Source organism: Hippoglossus stenolepis, chromosome 12, assembly GCF_022539355.2.
Source record: "Hippoglossus stenolepis isolate QCI-W04-F060 chromosome 12, HSTE1.2, whole genome shotgun sequence".
Taxonomy (NCBI): Eukaryota; Metazoa; Chordata; class Actinopteri; order Pleuronectiformes; family Pleuronectidae; genus Hippoglossus; species Hippoglossus stenolepis.
In genome coordinates, this window is record NC_061494.1 from 5,030,477 (window position 1) to 5,054,467 (window position 23,991).

At 43.0% G+C, this 23,991-nt stretch overlaps 1 protein-coding gene across 2 annotated transcripts in view; it reads left to right on the plus strand.

The window, feature by feature from the left end:
- LOC118119362 (inositol polyphosphate-5-phosphatase A) overlaps positions 1-23,991 on the plus strand; it is a 149,982-nt gene that overhangs the window by 93,734 nt on the left and 32,257 nt on the right. For both annotated transcript variants that reach the window (XM_035173266.2, XM_035173267.2), the window contains exons 8-9: positions 205-324; positions 10,262-10,346. In XM_035173266.2, the coding sequence (XP_035029157.1) occupies positions 205-324; positions 10,262-10,346 (205 nt within the window). The remainder of the gene's footprint in view (positions 1-204; positions 325-10,261; positions 10,347-23,991) is intronic.

Here is a 23,991-nt window from a genome sequence, read left to right on the forward strand (position 1 = left end):
GTGGTCTTTTCACATTTAGTTTCATCCTGGTTATTCAATGGATAATATTTTAACGTGTCAGGGCAGATAATTTTATTTTAGTAATGTTGAGAAAGTAAATTTTCTTTTTGCCACTTAGACTTAAGCCTCAGATGTGTAATGCCATTTAGTATGTATGATGTTCTGAGAGAAGCAGCTCACTCACAATGTGCTCTTTGATCCCAGTGCCTTTGATCTGGTCAACATCCACCTTTTCCACGATGCTTCCAACTTGGTGGCCTGGGAGAAAAGCCCTTCTGTCTACTCTGGGACCAGGCAGAAGGCATTGGCCTACGTTTTAGACAGGTACTGTACACACCAAACACTACTCCTGTTGCTCTTATGTTTTCATCTACCTACTGTAGCTAGAGTGAGATCAAGGGAAGTCTCCTGCAAACATCATTGAGATCTGACCATGAAGATGCAGTTTTCAGTGTTTGTTGAACTCATTCTCTATTTAAAGTTTTGACTCTTAAATATGAAGCAAAATCAAGTTAAATTCAACAGGAAGCCTTACAGTTATTTAAATTTTTTTCAGATAGCGTGCAGAATCTTGTTAATATTTGGAAGTTAATAAAGTTAGTGCAGAGCAGAGAGTATTGTTGTGTTTAATTAAAATCTGCAGATGACCTTTTGTTTGCCTCATCTTCATCTGGTAAAATTCATATAGATGAACAACACCAGGACTGATATTTTAAAATTAGTATTAAAAAAAATTATAATTAAGAATGTGAAATGCATAATAATAAGAAGGTATCAGATACTAGTCACAGTATAAAACCAGCATTTGTATTGTAATATAGGAGCGAGACTAAATCGCACAGGCACACCAGAGGTTTGGATGGGATTCAAGGCTAGACCAGTGGGATTACATCTGTCTGCAGAAGTAGGGGGGGGTCTTACTAACTACACGGTCTGTGGACTCCCAAGTCTCTTTTATCTGTTCTTTTTCTGTCCCTCCCTATAACTCCTTCTTACTTTGCAACTTTTCCTTTTTTTGTGGCGTAATCCTCATTTTTGTCCCACTGGCAAGCATGAAAGGATGCAAATATTCTTAGGCTGTTCAGCTACAAGTCTGTCTATTACACTTCGGTCCAGGGAACGATATTTCTCAAAATAGTAGAAAAATGAAAGTGAAATTTGGCCTGATTGTCCATAATTTTTTGAACTTATGTATTGTCCCACTATATATTAAAAGCCGTGGGTCACAAAAAGATAACTGAAAAATGTTAAACTTGCTAGAAATGTATTATGGAAAATACTGGTCCCCATATGATGAATTCTAATTAGATTTCTATGTTACCTGAGCAGGTTCATGCTCACTAGCACTGTTTCCATTTCCAGCAGTCTTCAGGTCTGTTTTTAGCTTTAGACATTGGATATTAAAAATTAATTCAGATATCAATTAAAATTGACCCAGGTATTCATAGTCCAAACATGATAAACCTTGAAATATGTTGTGAGCCACTGACTGTTAATTGTAGCAACAACAACAGGCTAATATTTACCAATTCAATTCTAGATTTATTGTTATATGTAAGGCAGTTTACCATCTGCACATTTGAGCTCCCAAGAGGATAAACCCTTAGAACACATTTGGTGTTGGTAGGAGTAGGTATTGTCATAGCAATGGTAAAGATTTCTTCACTGTGCACTGAGTAAAGCACTGCCCTTATACAGGCTTTAACAAGCCAGGTTATCAATTCATAGCCCATGGTAATGTGATTTATGGGATATCCATTTGAAGCAGAGCAGAATGATAGAGTACATGGTGCAACCCCTGCTCCCTACCTGGCCATGCTAACACTAAATAAGAGCCGCGCAGCAGGTGACCTCCCATTCAAATAACATCAGAATGCATGAGTGGCTCCCCGCCGCTGCAGCTTTGAATAACTACATGCATATGGGTGGCATACATTATCTCCAGGCCATCTGATGTACATGAATTATGAGGCACTTCTCTACGGCGAGGTCATATTTTACCTGCGCTTCAGTCTTGATTTGATGAAAGAATGCTCTGCCTTTAATGGACAGGGAAGTGGGAGTGTTTTGAGAATATGGCAGCTTTTGCAATTTTTATTACGCTGTAACTTACCTGGATTTACTGGCATCATGAAGTTTGAAAAGGACCACTGTTGTTACTTACATTTAAGTGTTATCAATGTGTTTCCTCTTCTTTCATCATGCTTTCGCAAGGTGATTTATTTTCAAAGGTCCCCCCCTAATAGCGGAGTCTCCGAGTTCTTGTTGGGTGGCTAAGGAGATTGAATCGAAACTGTGATGCCTGACTGGCAGTTTCCATGCTCCCTCTCCCTCACTCCCCTTGTGTTGGAATGGTAAACTTGTTGTTACTTCTGGGCCATATCATTTAAAGGTTCCTTTTTGACAGGGGTGGGGATGAGAGGGGTAAGTGGTGTGAGGCAAGGTGGTGGTGGGGAGGTCGTTATATGCTCTGGCTACCCTGGTATTCCTTGCTAGGGGCACGGGGGTGGGATGGTGGGGGCATCGCGCCTCAGTCGCTCACTTTGGGGGAAACCGCCGGGTGCAGATCCGGAGCACCGAAGTGAGAAAAAGCTGGCGGTGCAGCGGGAAGGGAGGAGGAGCACAAAGGGTGCTTGGGCTCTGTAAAGGGCAGTGAATAATGGGTCGGTCCTTTCACAGAGGCTGCTAACCTTTTGGCAGCCACCAGCAAACTCCATTCTCCTCTGCCGATCTGGGAGGACAATGTGCCCGGGCCGGGCTTTGAATGAAGCGCTACCACCAACAGTGTTCCCATTCAGCGGCTGGTTGGGAACCATCTTTTTGGCCATTGTCCTAACTCTGACTCCTACCCCCAGAAAACAGAGCAGGAAAAGGGACAGGGGGAATATCTAAAGCCAAACTCCCCCCCTTCCTTCTTCTCTCTCCTCTCTCCCTCTCTGAGCTCTAATCTCTCATTGCGAAATGGGAGATGAGGGGAGGGGTGCTGTTGAACACACTGCCAGCTGAGATCCTTGAGGCAGCCGGCACAGGAGCTGATCACACAGCAGCGGCGGGGACAGAGCTCTGCTGCGGGGCATCAAACTTCAGCCACCATCTTATCTGGGGCCCAGGCCTAATAATGCAGCTTGCAGCCCATTGAGAACACATCTGATAAGCCTTTTCCTCTGTGGCCCTTTTAACTGCTAAACGGTGTTTATCTCCAAAGTGCTTCAAGGCCTCTGGGGAACAATGCTGCGAAGGAACAGCGTTTAGCCAGCCAGACCTCACTATTGAGTCACATCAAAAAAGCACTGCTCTAAAGCCTGTTGCTGATGTGTGGCCCACTTCCTTGAGTGCAAACCAGGGCTCTGCTTGAAATGCATCCCCTGCTTGTTTTCCTGTCCTTTGAAGATGCACGCATCTGCTCAGGGCTGCATCAAGCATTATTTACCTTGTTGACTCAGCTACGCCTTGATGTATGGAAATCATTGTTTTAGATGTAATAGATTTTGTGTGGACAATGAAAAGAAAAAACTCCATATTTTGTTTCATGCTTTTAAAAATAGCTTGGTGTCTAGTTAAATTTAAGGAATAAAGTATTTGACACAAATGGACAAGATGCTAGAAATATGTATGTAGTTATTAATTATGCTTTTTTTGCTTATTACAGCTGATCAATTTAAGTGATGCTGAAAACACCTGGCCTCTCTGTATGGAAAACATGGCTGCTAAATGAGCCCATGAAATGATAGCATGAGATAAAATCAACAGGTTTTTTTTTCCTCTTCCTCAACAAAAATCCCTTTTGTGCATTGGCGTTTGTTTCTTTTTTTAAACTCCCATTCAGGGTGGCTGGTCCGGTTCAGGGGAGAACAGTTTTACATTACAACTGTGAAATCCTGGCATAAAGGCGTCCTTTGTGACGCGCCATTATTTTCACACAAATATAGTCCATTGTCACAGTGCTGAAGTTAATTTGATCAACATTGGGGACATTTAACTGTTTTGTTCGCTGAAAAGACTTGTTTCATGCTCATTTTCGGGGCATTGAAAAGCAATGATTGGCAGAAAAATAATGTTGCCGTTAACAATTCAAAGCAATTAGTTTCCCATGGGGAGGCAGTGGGCCGCACTGGCCACCACACAGCGATGCTTTGTCATTTTATGGACGGTCATCAGTCAACTGTCAGAGCGTCTCAAAGACCCCTCCAATCTAAATGTTTCCCTTTAGGCTTTTCCCAGAACAACAGGCTGAAAGAGGAGAGAAAGGCCGGCGAGTTTCCAGCCAATAGATATGTTGAGCTGCAAGAGGGAGGACTGGATAATCACACGCAGATCCTCCATAAAGCCTGAATGAATTTATTAAAGAGACTGTGTGTTTGTGTGCGTACGCGCAAGGGTACACTCTATGCCAAATAATTACATTTTTTAATACAGTGTCCATGTCATACATATGTAAATTTTTCCCTGATTTGTTCATATCTGGTTTCTAAAGAAACAGAAAGTAGGTACATAGGTCAGGTACATTATAATTTTTGTGTGTGCTTGAGTGTGTGTGTACGTGTACAGGTGACTCTTTGTGTGTGTGTGTGTGTGTGTGTGTGTGTGTGTGTGTGTGTGTGTGTGTGTGTGTGTGTGTGTGTGTGTGTGTGTGTGTGTGTGTGTGTGTGTGTGTGTGTGTGTGTGTGTGTGTGTGGTGTCACTGTGATTTTGAGCTGCCTTCTCACCCTGGGAGGCCTTCAGGAGCAGAGGTTAATCTTCCCCCGTGTCTCTCTACTCAAAGCAGACCTGTTTTTCATCACAAGCACACACACACAGACACACACACAGCAAGGATAAGGACAGACATCACCATCTGAAAAGATCTTATATTCCCACACTTGGAATTTATTGTTGCGGCAATGCCAGAATTGAAACTTTACAGTTAAAAATAAACGTCATATCCACAGTATAAAGGCAACTTCAATGATACAGTATCAATGAAAACAACTTAAGTAATTAAGTGGAGTGTTTCCCATGATTCCCAAGACGACAAATTTTGATATTTGTTGTTTATACACTTAGTTCTAAATAGCTCCTGCATTTTATCAGTTAGGGGCCTCAGAGCAAAAAAATAATAATGCTGAGTCCATGTTTCATACCTAGTACCAAAAGTACAGAAACAACTGAACTGTCAGTTTGTGATTTTTGATTTCATGTTGATGCATTTCCCTTTTCAGGAAAAAAAAAGCACCATATTATCATCATATAATTAATATAAATGTTTAAAAAATAAACATGTTATAACTAGACATGGACGCTGAATTGGCTTGAATTATGCAATATTGCAAAATCCAGTTGATTTTATACTGTAGTGATGCAAAGTCTCTAACAGATTTGTAAGTGATCAAATGACCAAAGCCAATGAACATCATGGAACCTGGTGCGTTTGGAAACACTGGAGGTCTGGGACCGATCTGTTTTCCAATCCAGACCGTTTTAGACAAAAGTTCATTCAGCAAAGATACAGCAAAAATACATTCTTTCCACTCCACATATAATTCCATAAGCTATCTTCCCTATTCCTAAAAGACATCATTCCCATCTTGTCTGTATGTCGAAGGTGCTGTTAGTTCGCGCCGTCTTATTCGTTAACCTCTGTGTGACCGCTGCAGCATCCTTGCACCCCCTCAGCACCGCATCTTTCTGTGTGTGGTTGCTCTTGTCGGGATGGGCGTTACAGAGGAGCTAACAGGGGGACGAGGGGAAGCCTGTCCTGCAGAGTCAAAGGTCCTGTCAGGGCCTATTCAAAAAGACGTCACCCAGCACATTCTTCACAATGTTAACATTCTCCCAGATTCTCAACATTTACTTACAATGGATGGCTGCGTTCAGCCCAGCTATTGTGTGCAAAGTCGAATCTGACTGGCCAACTTATGGTAAGTCATCTTGTCAATATAATCATGACATGGCCCCCAATTGCACCCTCATAATCCCATATAGACTGTCTATTACGGCTCAGTTTAGCTGTCAGTCACAGCGAATAATCTGCAGAGGAGTCAGTGAGGGATTGAGGCTGGTGTGAAGGAGAAAGATTTAAAAGCAGCCAGGAATTATTGAGCTATACACGAGTGTTATGTGTTAAACTTAGATGCTGTCAGTTTCTGTGGTGAAAGAATATTTTCAGTGTTTTTTCACTTCTATGACTGTGTGTGTGTGTGGGAGAGACGTAGGATCGCAATGAGAGAGAATGTGCCGTGGTTGCTTTGTGCTGGTGGTTTAAGGAGCCTGGGAGCAAAGCCGGGGACCGTGTTATAAATTAGTGTCTGACCCCTGTCTTTGTGTGGCCCCTAGGAAGGCCTAACGAAGGCCCCAGCCCAAACCTCAGTGAGAACGGCCCTTGTGAGGAGCCTCTTTCAGGGGTGTCACTACGCGATGAATTGTCCAGGAGAAAGCACGTTTATAGACTGTGTAAAGGAGTGCGTCTTTGTGGGAGAATGTCACTGACACTGTAACAGTTTGCTTGAATGAACTGTGATGACGAGGCTAATGGGGGCCCCCTCCGAGGGTGAGGGTCAGTCGAGCGGGGGGGCCCCCCAAGCTTGGGACCCCCCACCCTCAGGCCCCTTTTCAATCCCAGTAGCTGTAAGTAATGTTGCGATTCTTCGCTTCCCCCCACAAAGGCCAAGGAAAAAGTCAACTTTCACACCAGCGGGTCACCATGAGTGCTTTAGGAAATGATCGTGTAAACACATTGTTACCTTTTGACCTGTGGCTGATACCTTGGAGCGGCAGACAAAACAGCCAGGCTGCGGGTATTAGACATGGCTGTTAGTGGGATAAAGCTACAGGACGTAGAGGAGAAAGACCTCCAGGCTCTGGAGAAACACCCATACACTCACTTACTCCCTGTCGCACATTTCAACTACTCTTTTCTTTGCACTTCCACACTCTTCTCTTTATCTTTTCTCGTGTCCTTGTTTGATTGGCACAGATTGCAAGAAAGTAAAACTAAGTTTGCACCTTGCTCAATTTACTTTTGGTTTTTATTCTACACTCATAACGGCAGACGTGGTAAATTCTCTATTAGCTCAGGGTATACAAGTTCCCACGCCTATAACAACTGCACTGACGTGTATGTGCAGCCATTTTTACTGCTCTGCATTCAGGCCAACAGGATAAACTGGCCACTAACCCTGTTTAAATAGAGCCAAGTCTCTTAGCACCAGAATGTGAAGTCATTAATGACATCAGTCACAGTTTGAGAGTATTAAGGAACCCGCACACAAACAGTCTTTATTAGGCTGTGATCTGTGCGAGACTTTAATTTAGTGTAATAATTTGAACCATTGTGGTATGCAGTGAGTCAGTCTTTGGCTGAATCATCAATGGCTCTTCATGTTGTGGTGGAACATTGTAAACAACTTGAAAAAGTGCTGTAATTCAACCACATTTGTTAAGAAAGACGACATGTTGTCCTTACTTGTTGAACCCGTGCAGACCTGATATTAAGATCCATCCTGAGTCATCTGATCACAGATGTCAGTGCTAAGTTCAGGTCTGAACGCACCCAAATGTGTCCTCAATGTGTCCTGAGATTCGATGACTCAGAACACATTCAGAGATGGTCTGATCGAGACGCATGTGTCCACAGTTTCTTCGCTTTGTGAGTGTGAATACATCCTGGACCACATATAAAAGAGCGTCTATCCAGCTGGCATCCTCTCACCTGCTACTGGACCCAGGGTTTCTAATACAATTACTCTGAAGAAGAAGTACACTCAAGCTGCTTTTCAGACCTGCACTAAAGTCACCTGAAATTATGTGAGATTGCATATTTCAGAGTCAGCTGCTTTGGACACTCTCTGGAGTTTCTCCTTCCACTTCCTGAGTAAAACTCTGGAAAATGTCCAAGTGAGCCCATTTAAGAACACAGCAGGAGATCCTCTGCAGGATTCATCATGAATCAGTGGGTGTGTTTATAATGTGTCTAACACACAATGGATGCAAAACTGAAAAAACAAAAAGAATACAAATATCTGGATGAAAAAGTAGAGTCATGCACGTAGAAGACACCGACAAAGATTTCAACTTGGAAAGAACAAGATTTTGTGATAAAGGCTGATGCTGGTGTCAACGTGCTCTAAACCAAAACATGTGATCTCTGCAGCAGATTTGGAGTGCATATCTGAAAATGGCTTCAGAGAAATGATGGAGCTTATTACTGAACAACTGTGCTGAAGTAAACTATTTAAGCTGCGATAAAGGTTAAGTAGAAATCAACAAGTTCTATCTAATGCATTCATGTAGCCCGAGGGTCTTTGTGGGTCCACATAGAGTAAATGTAACTAGCTGCACATGTCTTTAATCACCCATAGATACACCTACAAGTTTTGAAGTGGATCAAGGCCCCAACATTTCTCTTGCACCTCATCACTTCTGTTCTGCCCCACATTGTGGTTCTGTATTCTTCTTCAGATCCTGTCACTTCAGACATTTTCTCTGCCAAAAATGTCTGACACGACTGCCCTCAATCTACAGTAAAGCTTTAACAACAATTCAATACATTTAAATAGTTAATCTGCAAATAATAAGTCATTTAAGTCATGTTTCAAATGGCAAAGATTGACTGTTTGTTACTTTGGAAATTCAATTCTAGATCATGCTGCCCTCATCTCCATGGTGACCCCTGTTGAAAAATCCACGGAATAGAAAGACGATCCAGTTTCTCTTTAATATAATGCAATGTCAAAATGACATACTCTCCATTTAATATAATAGCTGCGTTCCTTTACTCCAGTCACCTTCGCCTCCGTGCCGTTCCTTCTCCCTGCCTCCTAGAGAGGAAATGGTCATGCTTTACGGCGGCCGGCCAGAGCCGAGACCCACCACTAAGAAGGAGCTTCTTCTCTCTTTACAGCCCCATAAATATATTGTTATCTGGGCCTGGGAAGTCCACAGTGAGATTTATCTGCACGATTAGTGGAGATAGCGAGCCAAGCATCCTGAATCATTAATTAAGAGGCTGTGCTACGTCCACCTTAATTTCCTATCTCTGCTCCGTAGAAGAGCCACTTTTAAGAAAGTGATGAGGCAAAGGAGTTAATTATATGTCGCTTAGGTGTGTTTTTTTAAGCACTCGGATGCTGGCGCTGTGGCGAGGTTCCGGAGATTTGGAAGTAGTTCATGACAGAGAGGATCAATACTCTGCGGATCCTTTGACACTGTCGGGCTTAAAAAGCAATGCATTCACTGTATTAAAAACATTTGCAAGACAAGAGACAATAAAATGTGCTGGATTTAAAGACCCTTAAGAGGCATCAAAAGAGCAGGAGTCACTTTAGTTACAGGCCTGCTGAGGGAGAGCCTGTGGCAGCAGGGGCAGATTGAGTCTTTCAAGCTCTTAAAGTCTGTTTCTGATCGGAGGAGTAAACCCAGAAGCCCACGAACGAATCCAGAGAGCCAGAGGATTTTGTGCTGCTTAGCTCTTTTTTTGAAAAGCAGATCTAAAGGATCATATCAAAAGAAATGATCAAAATGTAGAATTTGAACTGAATGTTGAACCCCTATAACAGACACTGATATAAATGAACTTAATGTGGTTCAGGGATGACATGGGCGCTGTGATCGGCCGTCCCAGTGCTGTTTGAATTATTAATTTGTTTTTTTCATTAACTGCATATAGGAAGCTTCATTTAATAATCATTCTGAGGGTGACAGGATTATTAGGATTATATAGTTTAGATTTTCTGGTTCATATCTCACTCCTGACCATTTGTCCAAAATGTCTTTTCAGGATTGCATTCTGTTCAAATATATCCTGTTCATCTATAAACCTGGAAATCATTTTCATAGGCCTTATGTATTTCCTTAATAATTTGTATTTCATGTCACATGTTTCTTAGATTGTCTCTATCTGCTCCATTATTGCATCTACACTCTGTGTACTGTTATAAATCATGAATGATGTAAAACTATTGTACCAAAAGATTGTGTTGGACCAAAGACAGCTGTCAGACAGCTCAGCAAAGGTGAAGAGGCTCTGATCAAAGTGATCAGGCCACTAGGTGGTGCTGTGGTCCTCATGAATTAAATACCCTGAGGTCAGGGGGATCATGGCAGCTTGAAAAAAAAAGTCTTTGACAGCTCATGGTGATGTTTGCCAAGATGATCTTCTCTGTTATTTATCATCAATGCTAATGATTTGGGATCATTAGGGTCATGGTGTGTTTTGTGCCAGAACCCAACACAGCAATGATTGTTTAAAACATTGTCACTGATGAGTGGTTGTGGTGTTTTGCAGGATCACAGACCAGCGGTTTGAAAAGCTGCCACATTTTGTCTTTGGGGACTTCAACTTCAGGCTGGACTCGAAGCAGGTTATTGAGGTGAGTGCTTTTGTTTTCTTTCTGATGAATTTCAGACGCACGGCTTATTATAGAGATTATGTGTGCAATATGCTGAAAATGTGTGTACAACTGTATGATAATATATTATATACATGTGCGTTTGACTGCCATCAAACTCAGAGTAATATAAAGTGTATGTGTGCGTGTGTTTGTGCGTATTCCAGAGAAACTGCAATATAGTAAAAGTGGTTTTAGTAGCCCCCTGTCTCTTTAGAGTTATGACTCATTAAATGCTTCACTGTGGCTGGTCCAGCTGTGTTTGCCAACTGAGCCTCCAAGTGCATTGTTATGTTATGGTGCCATTCACGGCTCTTTCTCTCTCCCTTCCTCTCCTGCTCCCTCCCTCCCCTCTTTCTTCCTCTTTCTCCTCCTCCTCCTTCTCCTGGTGCAAATGAGGCCAGTGAAAGCCAAGGTAGCGCAGTCATTCAGCATTCTCCGTGACGCGATGGCCGTGTGGGGGGGGGTTAGTGGCACAACAATTAATAAAGGGCCCACCACAGACAGTGGAGTCCTATGATAAGAGAGTGGGAGAGCCACTTGTTGGCCGATCCTCTCCCTCCTCTCCAGCACAATGGCCCTCGAACCAGTGGGCCTGTTCAAGGTGTGGGCATTGTTCATTTCAATCAGGGCCCCATTCATGGGAGAAGGGAAGAGGAGGGAAAGCTTTGTGAATGGCAGGGTTTTGCTCAAATGACTTAGGAAGGACTTCACTCTGTGTGGCGCTCAAGAACAAACTTTATAGCAGTTTAGTCATCCGGCCACTAGAGGTGTGGTGAATCAGCATCCCCTCGAGGATACCCAGCTGAAGTGGGAGGGCCGTCACATGTTTTTACTCAGCAAATCCATCAGGGGCATTGATTGATTGCTTCAACATTTGTGCAGTACATTTGATTATGGTTCCGTAATTGGGTCACATTAACCCGCTGATCATGTGAACAGTGTTGCTTTGGAGATAATAAATCCAAGTAGAGAAGCCACAGCAGCAGATGTGCAAACACTGAGGCTATTCAGACGTGCAACTTAATGTCACCTGGCACATATTTTAGGTCACAGCAGTGGTTTTATAGCAGTAATGTGCTGTTTCATATATTATCCACATTGCTGTGATAAAACACTCTGTGCTATGTGTAATAAATCATAATAATTGGTTTCATAGGAAAAATGTGTTTTCATTACCAATAAAGTTTAATACAATATGGAGGCGTTTTACACGAAAGGAAAACATCCAATCATACAAAGTCCGATGAGATGATTTGGATCTGTGGAGCGAAGTTGCTCTCGTCACCCTCTCTGTGTCTCGACCACTCTGAAATGCTGTTTGAGTGCAGCGCGGGTCACGACCCCTTTTCCAGGGATGTGTTAGGCTTGCATCGGTATGTATCCATCTCTGCCCCCTCTCACCTCCACACAGCTCTTTTCTTATGCACCTTGGCCCCCTATTTACATCCGGAGCGAATACACACACACACACACACACACACACGCACACACACAAACCAATTTGTTAGGCCAAATGAAGCTGATTGATTCACCCTGTTTACAGGGGTGTGGCAGCAATGCAGGGGGTCCTTTAGGCTTTTTAGACTTCCCCTCCGGAAGTTAGAGCTGCGGGCTGTGGCATAAACCACACACACACCTAGACATTTCCCCTCCACCTTAATGAGTTCTTCAAACATACTGACCATTTAATGGGGACAACAGAAAAGACTAATGATGTCATCTTGTGAGAAACGGGCCATTAAAGTGGCAGCACTGCTTCATATAAACCCGTCCTGTGCCCTGGCCAACCTGTCTGATTTAACAGTGACCCGCGTGTGCGGCAGAGAGAGCTGTGATATCGCCAATAAACAAATGGGTTGCAACCTTGGTGCAGGATGTAACTCACAGCCGAGGGGCCGTTTTAAGCCCTTTAATGACAATTAATGTCAACAGGACAATTAGTGCACATCCACTGGAGTGCTTAACTGTAGATGGGGCTGGTGGTGGATCGATCGCCCATACTTATCAGAAGATTGATTCGGACAGAGAGAGGGTGGCTCTCGTTCTCGCAGTCTCATTTTTTCGCTCTCCTCACTGGTCTCGCTCCAAGTTCAATTGATAGGAAAGAGCCCGAAAAAGCAGTGCAGATGAATAGATTTGTTTGCTGCGTTAAGTGGACAAAATAATCACCAAAAAAAAAGACTTGTCCTTTTGATTTGATGATAATCAGGGACAACCATGAAACTCCCATGAAGGATCCCCAGGCCCTACTCTGAGAATCACTGGAACAGAAAGTCGTCCAGTCCATTTATACAGCTGCACACTACACCACTTCTCTTCTTCTCTGTCTCTGCTCCGTTGTGGGCGACTAGACTGTGGACAACCACTAGCCACTCCCCTGTCACCCATCCTCCCTTGTGGGTGGGTGGATGGGACAGGGGGTATTTTAGGATGTATCCATGTGTGTACAGAAAAGGAGGTGGGTTTGGAAGGGGGTGGATTTGTTATTGTCACAGGGGCAAATTCCAGGTGGCAAATTCCTGGCATGCTTGTGCGGCAGGATCAGTAACCAAAGGCCTGCGGCAGTCCCCTTTTTGCCCACCCTGGGCAACCCCATTAATTGTGTCCGACAGAGGGAATTGGTTTCAATTGACCCCCATTCAGCGGCCCTTTGACTGGCAGACAAAGGACACAGCCACGTGGAGACTAATGCTAGGGCTGAGCAGCCTGGAGGTGGTCCAGTCCCCACCAGCCTTGTCTTTCCTCTCCCATGGGTCTGATCATGCTTTGGCTTGATCATGCTTTGCATCGGTGCTGATAAAACAGGAAACCACAAAGGAAACGTTTTGCCTGGAGAATCGGATGCTTCACAGTCCACTTGCTGATGCACCGCTTGCCCGTTTCTTTTAATCCCTTATCGGGCAATCGTGTCCAAGCAGCCATTCAAACCAGTAGTAATTAACTGACTGGAGCTGCAGTGCATGTTGTTCCAGACTGGAGACCTGTTACATTAGAATCAGACCTTGTACATGAGACCTGATTCTCGTGTTTTGATCGTTGGTATCTCAACATCCATCTGTGTGCTGAGTGTGCAGGTATTATTCTAAATGTTACACACTAGGTTCTCTACATAATCCATTACTACATAATTGTATAATTGTGTGGATTAAACAGGCTGTTGACATTGCAAATTTGAAGAATCTGATAAAACAATCCTATTATTTATATGGTCACTTTCTAAAGTGTAAACAAATGTAATGTAAAGATCAAAATTGTTTCATGGCAGAAAATGTTAAATTGGGAGATAGAGGTCAGTGAGGGCTGTAATGGGATTGGGATAAATTCACAGATGTTGCAGTCATTTGCTGGGGTGAATCTTCAAGCTCAAATTTTACAGTTTGTTCTTATTGATCATCCATCGAAAACATTTCTCAGCTCTATGACTCGATTAAGAAAAACAAGTAACAGTTTAATATTGCTCATTTTGTTTCTCCCACGTCTTTTCTGTCTCTTTCTTCATTACTCTTTTATAAGCACTCATGTGGTCTGTGACAGAAATGTTTTATAAACCTCCAAATCCTAAAATACAATTGTTATCCCTACTCCAACTTTGATTGGTGAACAGTTACTCTGTCATTGCTGACACTTATTAGCATTCATTACCATTTCTATAACATCTTATTCTTTCATTTCCAACTTCCTCCAAATAACGCTGTTTTTTAACGTAATTTAATCAGCCTAGGTTGTAGTTCAAGCCCTTAATTAAGCACCAACATTGTGATGAAACACACTGATTTACACTTGACAACATGCTGCAGGTACAACTGATTAGAAACTCAGTGGGAGCATGAAGATTTGGGATGGTGGATCTTTTGGAGCTGCCAATATCTGTCATGTATGAGTTGTTCTGCAGGAACCTCAAAAATCTTATTATGGAGACCATGTTCAGCCCTTAAGGCCGCGACTGAGAGGTGGCACCTCCCTTTTTAGAATCTGCGACATGAAGCCAGGTCAAATCACCCCTGTTGACCCATTCACACCAACAGCAAACACAGTTTTTCTTGGTCCCATGCTTTAGTCAGAGGGAGGTGTAAGGTGTATAATGGTGTGTGAGGGAGTGTGTGTGTGTCCCTGGAGGTGGCCAGTGGCCGTGAATCAGCGGTATCGATGACAGTCTCAGGGCTCCGTGCCTAGACTTCCAGTATATTTAAAATCCCTCCTAATTAAACTTAATAGAATGTAAATTTAATATCTGCAGAGATTGTGTGCTGCTGGCCAGCCCGCTCCAATTTAAGGATTGATAGAGGCCAGCGGGAAGGTTAATTGCTGACTTGATCTACTGTCCCCGTGACACGGCGTGGGGCTGCTTTAATTGGGCCTGATCTGCTGCTACATGGATAGATTTCATTAGGCTCGCTGGCCTCTCGCTGACTTGACAGGGGTTCGGAGCAGCACCCCCTTTCTGCGTCTGCAGGAAGTGCAGGGGGGGCCAGACCGGGCATCAATCTTCCTTCCTTTGTCCTGTGTCCTTTCTCTCGCTTAAGCAGCATGAAATTAAAGGTGGGGCCCCAGACTAGCCCCACTCCTAATGAATGCTGTAAAATGCTCAGTAATGACAGGACGACATGATAGATCATTCATTTTTCACTCTGTGGAGTCGCTCAGCGCACATGCCCATGACAGCGGAGATGGAAATATCAGTTAGCAGTATTTAGGGTTACATATACAGGAAAAATCATATTGTTCTTATTATATATATTTTTATTGCTGCATGTATGTGTAGAATTTTATACATCAGGCTCTGGATGAATTGCTTCTCTATTTTTGTAAATATGTACGAGCTGTTTGGAGATGCCAAACTTACATTTTTGAAGAAATTAGATTTCTTTGAACCAGTCAGGAAAAGTGTAATCAACTGGATGCAGGGTATACCCCTGCCCAGGCCCCTTAAATACAATCAAGCTGCACCAAATTTCACTCACTCATACTCATCAGTTCTCGTAATGTGACTGATTCTTTTTTCATCAAGATCCATGAATTATTCTCTGAGAAATTAAGGGAAATGTTGGAAACGCCCCATCTATTAATGTTGAAGAAAGTGATGTGAAGTGTGAAGTGGATCTGGCCCCTGATCCGGATCCGCCAAAAATGTATTGGGTGCTTCTTGGATCCAAACCATTTTGTGGTAATCCGTCCAGTAGTTTTTTTGTGCATACTTGCTCACAAACAAACAAACAAACAAACAAACAAACAGGGTAGAAAACAAAACCTCCATGGCGAATTGTGTAAAAAAAATAGAATAACATTTTACTAATTTTCTATCTTGGATCCCAATCATTTTCTTTAATTCGTTATTTTGTTGTTAACATTTTCACATGTCCTCAAAGTTTAAACTATTGAAGGCAACTAAACATGTTGTGTGTGCATGTCACCTGCAGAAACCAACAACAGTTCATCAAATAGTTGATGGCCGTTGTTCCTGGCTGCTGAACCTAGTCTGGGTAAATAATTTGCACCAGTAAAGGCTAAACAGTTTTCCCTTTTTAGTCTGACTTTGACTAGCATGTGTGTATCTGGCCAGCTATAAATCAAAAGGTGGCCAGTGTAATTAAGTGTACACTACATTAGTCAGGCTAATTAATTTTGGGAGCCATCCATCCATTAACCAGCGGGCCAGCACTGATTGGGCCTCTGTTCTGTGGAACCCCTGACACTGGGGACCACGAGCCTCCTTGGCTGCCCTCAGCTTCTCATGCATTAACACCCAGAGTCACAGATGTATATGAACACACATATTACACACACAGACCCTCAATCAGATTTGGAGTAAAATGGGAGTTTATTATGAGAAAATTGGCGGTTTTATGCCAAAGTTTTTCTATTCTCCGTCTTTACTTAATTCATTCTCAAATGTAGAGAAACAAGCTAGACTGAGGGGACGTATTAGGAAGGTTGTATTTGACTTTTTTGTTGCTACACCAAATTGTATTTACAAATAGTCTGCATGGTTTCTTGTAGCCCACTAAATCAATAAACTTTTCTGTGGAAGACAGCCCACCTGACAATGTCTTAATAGTCCTGATGCAGTTTCCCCCTCCCCGGTTTACTGCCCCACACAAAGACACGTAAAGTTATTTGCTTATTTACACCCACTGTTTGGCCCAGGCCTGTTTACAGCTTCACAGGTGAAGCTTGTGATGGAGACGTTTCTTTACAATACAATAAAAGCATATTATCTGGCTAGAAGAGTCCAATCTATCACAATGAGGGCCCATTATATCACAGATAACCCATCTGGATATAGAGGGAGACTATTCCCTCTAGACAACAGCGTCTGTTCTCTCTCTCTTCTCTCTGTTTGCTTTCGATGCTAATGAATACAGCTCTGAAGTCACAGAGGGAAGAAGAGTTCAGCTATGAGGGCGTAACTTGAGCAATGCAGCTTTGATGGGAGCGCTGTCCATATAATTAAAACGCTGGCAAATGAAGAACAAGCAATGGCTTCTGTTGGTGCTGCTCATTAACAACAGGCCGTTTGAGCCCGGCGCCAGCCATGCTATTGCCACTGTGTACTTGAAGGGGGGGGCACTGTGACTGGCAGCTGGGAACACCATGCCAACGGTGGGATGGCGTGACAAACCAAGCCAAGGATGAGCGCAGAGCCTGGCACTAACGGGACCTGCGGGGTTAGGGGGGGTCGGCCGCCTCGCAGGGCCCTGGGGTTGGCCCCGGTCAGGGACGTTGCCTGAGTTACCCCTCGCTCCTTCACCTCTGCTGTCTCCTCCAGCTCTGCCAACGTTCAGATGTCTCCTTTAAATCCAGACTTGTTGCTGCTGCTCTGTCACTCCTTCTCCCAGAACAGCTTTATTGTTGTTTATCAGAGGAAACTGACTTTATCGCGCCCATTTGTTTGTTGTTTGATGTGCATAATGGAGTGCTGCTGAAGCCAAGTCTATAATTTCTTAAATACTGCGATTAAAAAACACACAAAGTAAACTAAATGCTCCTTATCTCACCCTCACTCTCCCCAGTGCATTACCTCCCTCAGTCTTTCAGTTACTTATTCTCTTTTACTTTGTCCTGTCCTCTTTTATTACCTGTCTAACCATTACCTCCTTATCCTAAAATATTATAAGAACATTTTTAATATTACAAGAAATACGTCATAATATAACAAGAATAAATTAATAATATTACAACAAACTCGCATTATTACAAGAATAAAGTGGTAAGATCATGACGATAAAGTCATAATATTACAAAAATAAAGTCTTAATATTATAAACCTGTCGCCTGTGTTAAAATGAGGAATGTGGAGCATCTTGTTAGGTTATGCTTTAGTAAAAGTTTCACAAATAATGAAATTCGTAATCTTCTGGCTCATCAGCACCACATTATTAAAAAGTATCAGGATTTTGAAAATATTGTGCAAGAAACTGTGTCTATTCTGAAGAAAGAACCAAACAGACTCGGAGGAAATTTCCTCCCTGGTGAGTACGTGTTCTCCTTGCTACTTACTTCCATATTTCTTTTTCTCAATATAGTATGATTTTTTATTAATATCTGGCTTGATTCTTGTAGTACGATATTCTTCTCAATCACGACTTAATTACTGCAATATTATGACTTTATTCTCGAAAAATATCCTCTTTTTTTCAATATAGTCCTAGAACTCCTCCGTACAAATCAGAGCCACAACACAAGGATTATTTTCATCTTCAATTAATCTGCTGAATATTACAAATATATAATAAAGTCACTGAATTATCTTTTCATCTGTAGAATCTCTATTAAAATCTCACAAAGCCCTGAATGGGGTCTTACACCCAAAATCACTCGGTTTATTATCATAGAAAATGTAAGAAACCAACAAATATTAACTTTACAGAAGCTGGCACCATATGGATTATATATGCAGTATATAAGCCAAAAGCTGTCAGTGCATTAAAAACATACCAATTAAAACGTACCGGATCCTTCTGTCTGTGCGATTCAAGAAGCCTCATGAAAGAAGGAAATTACATTTATTTTTATACAATGCAATTTAAACTATTTACATCTTATTTAAAATAATGGAGATTATTCTTTTGTCTTGTTTGATGCTGTTGTCAAGATTATGCAAACGACATAATTATTCCAAATCCAATCAGTGAACAATCGCATCAGTCTGTGAATTCAAGTCGACTCAATACTGAATCAATGTCGTTTTTATTTCATCCAGTACTTTTTCTTAACAATGTAATCTCTCTATAAATCAGGAATAATCAAATTTGCCCTCCAGCTCAGTCTTTCTTTATCTCTTGCCTTATTGATGGTTCGTCGTCTCCTGTAGCTCAGAATGGACCCATGTCTTTGAAATCAGCAAACAGAGATGCTATTATTTAGTGCAGATCAAATGTGGCATAAACTGTGAGGGATAGGGATCTCTTTGTGCCTGGCACATAGTGTCCGACTTCTATGATGTCAGTCTATTTTTGACTAATGCAGTCCTCGGCACAATAATTGTTTTTCTCTCTCGAAAGCATCGAGTGGTTGCCAAGATAGCACATGTTGTCTCTGGGGGCTGTGCATAAACATGCGCACACACACACCATCTCCAAAGCCATTTGCAGCATTATATTCATTATAGTTTCTTCTAATGCATATGCAAATAGCAGCCTCTCTATGAATGGCTGCACATGGCTGAGTTCACTACCCACTCAACAAGTCGCTCACAGTTCTTATTCAAATCAGATAATATCTTTAAGTCGTGGTGTTTGTTCGCCGCAGCTCATTCCTTTTATAAAATAGAAACGGATGAGTGATGATAGATGCTGCTGTTGTTACAGAAGCCAGAAGAAGTGCTCATTTTATTTAAACTATTTGCACTACAGGTTTCCCCAGTGAGAATCTTTATTGTCAGCAGCAGAGTGATGTTCCTTCAGAATGGCTCATTGTAGCTGTAAACCCAGCGTTGGCACCATGGGCTTTTAAACAACTCTGCAACCTGACATTAAAAGTCACTGGGCCCCATTCACACACAAATATCCCATCATATTTAAGAGGGCCCATTAAGGGCCACATTGAGAATTCATGGGCCTTTCTCCCGGCCCCCCTTGTGTGATTTATCTGTGACGGCCATATTGCCGGGCCCTTTCAGAAGGAGTGGTTCCACTTTTTGTCTTAGGAGGCCCAAAACAATGCATCTCAGGCCCATTTCTTCTGTAGGGCCTCCTCTTTCAGGGGGCAGAGAGAGCCGGGGCTGGCCTAACATCTGTTTGTGTCCGGAGCCAGGCGGGACCGGAGCACAGCGTGCCTCGGTGGCCCCCTTCTCCTCTCCCTGGGGGTCTTTGTTCCCGATTTCATGCTATCAGAGCGGCAGCATGTTTTCCTGCGCGGAGCTGTCAGGGGCATAAAAGGCCCTGAGTGGGGTCACATCAAGAGGGATGGGCATGAAAAATTGGTAAAATGTATCACAAAGCCCACCCACTAGATGGTTGCCTAGCACCCTGTGCTGGGGTGTCAAGACCCCTCCTCTCCCCCCTGTACCTTCCTCTTCCCCCTTTCCTTGGCTGAATTACACCTCTCTCTCCCACCCTGGTGGACAAGCACATCATTTAGATGAAATGGTGCAAACAAATTAAAGGGTGGTGCTCCAAATGAATCAATGTGCTTTGTGTGTGAGGAGGGTTTTTGTGCTTCGCCAGGGGTCTTCTCCTCCAATGCACACTGGAAGGAAGGAAGGTCACCTGGCTGAAAAAGCCATCAACTGCTGTGGTAGCTCAACTGTTGCTACAGAAATGTTAAAGCAAGTCAGTTTTATTTATAGAGGACCTTTCGTACACAGAGGTAGATTCAAGGTGCTGTACGGGGACATCAATCTAAAATCAGAAAGCAATTTACAACCATTTTCAGCAAAATAAGAGATGAAAAAGAGCAGCATAAAGAGGTAAAGAGATTAATAGTGGTAAAACAAATAAAGAGGCAAATTCTGTATCAAAATTTTAAAAATGACATTGAAGGAGAAAAATAATGCAAAGTAGATAGAGATATGTAAAATAATGAAATAAAATACAATGATGGTATGACCTCGTAAAATAGTTAAGTCCAAGTCACTTGAGAATAAAAAAGTTGGTTAATATGGTTTTACAAACTGCAGTGGATAGAACTTCCCTAAGACCATCAGAGAGAGAAGGTTAAATTATTTTCTGTAAGAAAATAAATCACTCCTTCACGATGGAATATTTAGGCCCTCTTAAATTTAAAGAAAATTAGAGAATAAAGTAGTATTCTCAAATTCTTTTTCTTCAATATGGCCCTTTTACTCTGTGCAGATATGATCAGTGTTTATCAACTGAATCTTGGTCTAATTAGTTAAAAATGTCCTATTGCACAGTGCTAACCAAGCTCCAGTCCTCTTGCAAGAGTCCAGAATTAGACTTTCATTAATTGTTTGGTCCTGATCTTTATCGAATGCCAGAGTAATGAACTCAACGGGCTGCGCTCCTATTGGACCATCACTAATCACCAGTCACTGATCGGGCCTTCGATATTCCGTAATTGACTCAGCACGACAAATTACCTCACCTCTGTTTCCTTTAATTGATTCCCAGCCGGAGCTATGGTGGAATAGGTAAATTAAATGAGTGTGCGATAGTTTCAGGTGCTCAGTGTTTTCCCTGTACCAACAGCATTTAATGTGCGACAATCATTGCTTCACGGTTGTATGTGAATTTGTTTCCCCATTAACAGTATAAATGTTATTTTTAAGCCCGAAGCGTGGAAAAGGGAAAGCATGAATGGCCGCAGCGCTGCCGGCTACTCCTTCACATCACAAAGCTCCTAATTCAAAACATAACAGCTGCAGCTAACAACATTCAAATGAATGCCACATTAAGATGGCTATTGAGCGTTTAAGCATGCATGGCCTTAGAGGTGGAGGGAAGCCGGTACGTTAAACAGGCTTGTAGACATCTGCCGCGGTTGGTTTCAAAGTGCTGACTAAAAGTGGCAGGGGAGGTTTCTCAGATTAAATCTCTCATTAGGTTTTCTTTGTACAGGTGGCAGTAATGTGTCAAGAGCCTGGCCTGAAACAATGTCCTCCTCCTAGTGGGACTAATATGCCTCAGGAGAATCCACCCTCCTTTTACTGCCACTACTTTACACACAGACTCTGTCACAATGAAGCATCTGGTGGCCTTTTCCTGTGTAGAAGGCTTTTCCACGGCCATTGTGTCTGCTAGTGTGCATGTGTTAGAGAAAGAGACAGAGCGGAGACTCCGTTCAATCCTGTGGCTCCAGTTGTCTTGTTTAAGTTACTGTGTGTTTCTATCATATGATGAATTTTTACCTAAAATGTTTGGAGATCATTTTTGAGTACTTGCTCCCAGCTGAGACCATGAGTTTAGGTGGGTGGGCAAGTGTGTGTGCTTGTGTGAGTGTGCGTGCGTGCGTGCGCGTAGCCCCCCAGGAGTGGGAGGTCGCCGGGGTCAAAGTGATGAATTTTTATAGGCCTGTTCCCTGTGTTTCAGCCCTGTCCCTTTCTCTGCGCGCTGCACTGCCTCTCAAAGACAACCATGCAGGGCAATTTGTCCTGCGGGGCCCTGCAGAATGGGCCAGCAGAGAAGTTAAATACCAGGGGGGAACACACACACACACACACACACTCACACAAAACATACACATACATTCAGTTTCTCTCTCTCACACACACACACTCTCACACACACACACACACACACACACACACACACACACACACACACACACACACACACACACACACACACACACACACACACACACACACACACACACACACACACACACCCCTCAGCCCTGTTGTCCTGAATGATTTGTGGCCTGTCCATTATCCATTCCAAGGGGACAAATGCTTTTGGCCAGTTTGTGAAGGTAAAGCCAGAATGGCAGCCCTCAATGCGCGCCATTGTTTTTAGAGAAGTTTCCCAGATGTTATAATGCACAAGATAAATAGGGCACATTATCACTACCTCGCACACCCTCTTACCTCTCCGTGCTCGGTTTTTGGCGAGGGCGTGGCAGGTTAGGAGACCTCCTACTACGCACACACTGCCGACAGCCCTCGGTGTCAGCTCTCACGCAGCTCAGTGAGTTCATGGGAAGGGTTGAGAGCTTGTGTGTGTGTGTTACTCACTATTAGGGGTGACGCAGGCCAGGTTTACTAGGGTCAAGCGTTGACCAGTGGGTCACCCACAGGCTAACTTTAGGGGTGATAATGTTTCCACTCTCACCTCCTCCATGTTGACTCCCCAGGCCGCAGTGTGTGTGTGTCAGTGATGAATCCGCCGTGTTTGGAGACATTAAATTAGTCGGACTCGGGGAGAGAGGAGTGGATAACTCTGGCTTGTGTCCAGTCAGATCGGGTGGGGAGGGTCACAGCTGATTTACTGGCTTCCCTGTGTAATAGCTGGCAGGAACGTAGGAGGCCAAATTTGTTGTTGCCTACTTTGGATGCCCCCTTCTACCCTGCTCGGGCAGATGTCGCAATCATGCATGCGGGATGGGCGTGATGAACGGTGGCGAGCGGAAGAAAAGCGATCGGAGTGCTAAGCAATTCATGCTGAACCTGCCAGCCCTGCTGGCACACCTTAACTCAGCTGGCAGGCCCGCTTTGCGTGGCAACGAGAGAATAATGGCGCATTCTGACAATGCCACTGCCCCTGCTGACACAAAGGGGAGCCCCTGTCCCCTGCCTCTGGTAATGAAGAATGAATAGTTAGCTCATTGTCTACTCATCCTCGGTCTCTCTCTCTCTCTCTCTGCACACGGTCTCATTCTCACTCTACCTAATTGAGGTTTAATCACTGAGTTCTAAATGCACTCACTGGATTATTATATTGGGGGAATGACTGTTTATTGAATAGTGTGAATCATTGCATGGGAGTAGGGTGAGGGCGGGAGGAATTCATTTATAAACTCCAGAATAGTTAGGTTGATTTGTGCATTGGCTGGTTTGCTGTCGTGTCACAAATTTCTGCTACTAGGTTCGACTTAACGGACTTTGATTCTGTTCGTATTTAAAATAAAGAGTGAACTGACGCCTACTGAACAGACGACGGTGTCGGGTCCAGTCCGGTATAGACAGATACATAAATCAAATGCACATATAGTCAACTGAGAACAGGTCTTTAGATTAGAAGTTAAACAGGATCTCAAATCTGGATCATGGTTTGAAGGGTTTCAGGGGTCAGAGTATCAATCAAGGACCTTGCATGCTGATGAATATTAATTAGCTTTTACTAGTTTTGTACTGATGTTAAAATCGACAGTGACTCAAGATATTCAAGATGTTTTCAAAATATTTTAATCTGAATAGTAATAATCTTTGCCAGAAGCAGAGGCTGAATAAATATTTTATTATATAGTTTTAACAGAACAAAACAGCGTTCATTATCAGTTATCAATCATTGGTTGTATTTAATAGCCTTAAATACAATGTGTGTTATCATGTCAATACTACAATACAAACACAGCATAGCACCCCCCTCATACTGCAGTTTGCAGTTCCGGTCCCCTCAGTTTGCTCAGCAGTGTGTCCCTGCCTGCACCTGCCCTCTCATCATCAGTTATGTCTGAGGCTGGACCTCTCATTGGTCTTCTTAACTAGTCCATCTCGACCCCTAAC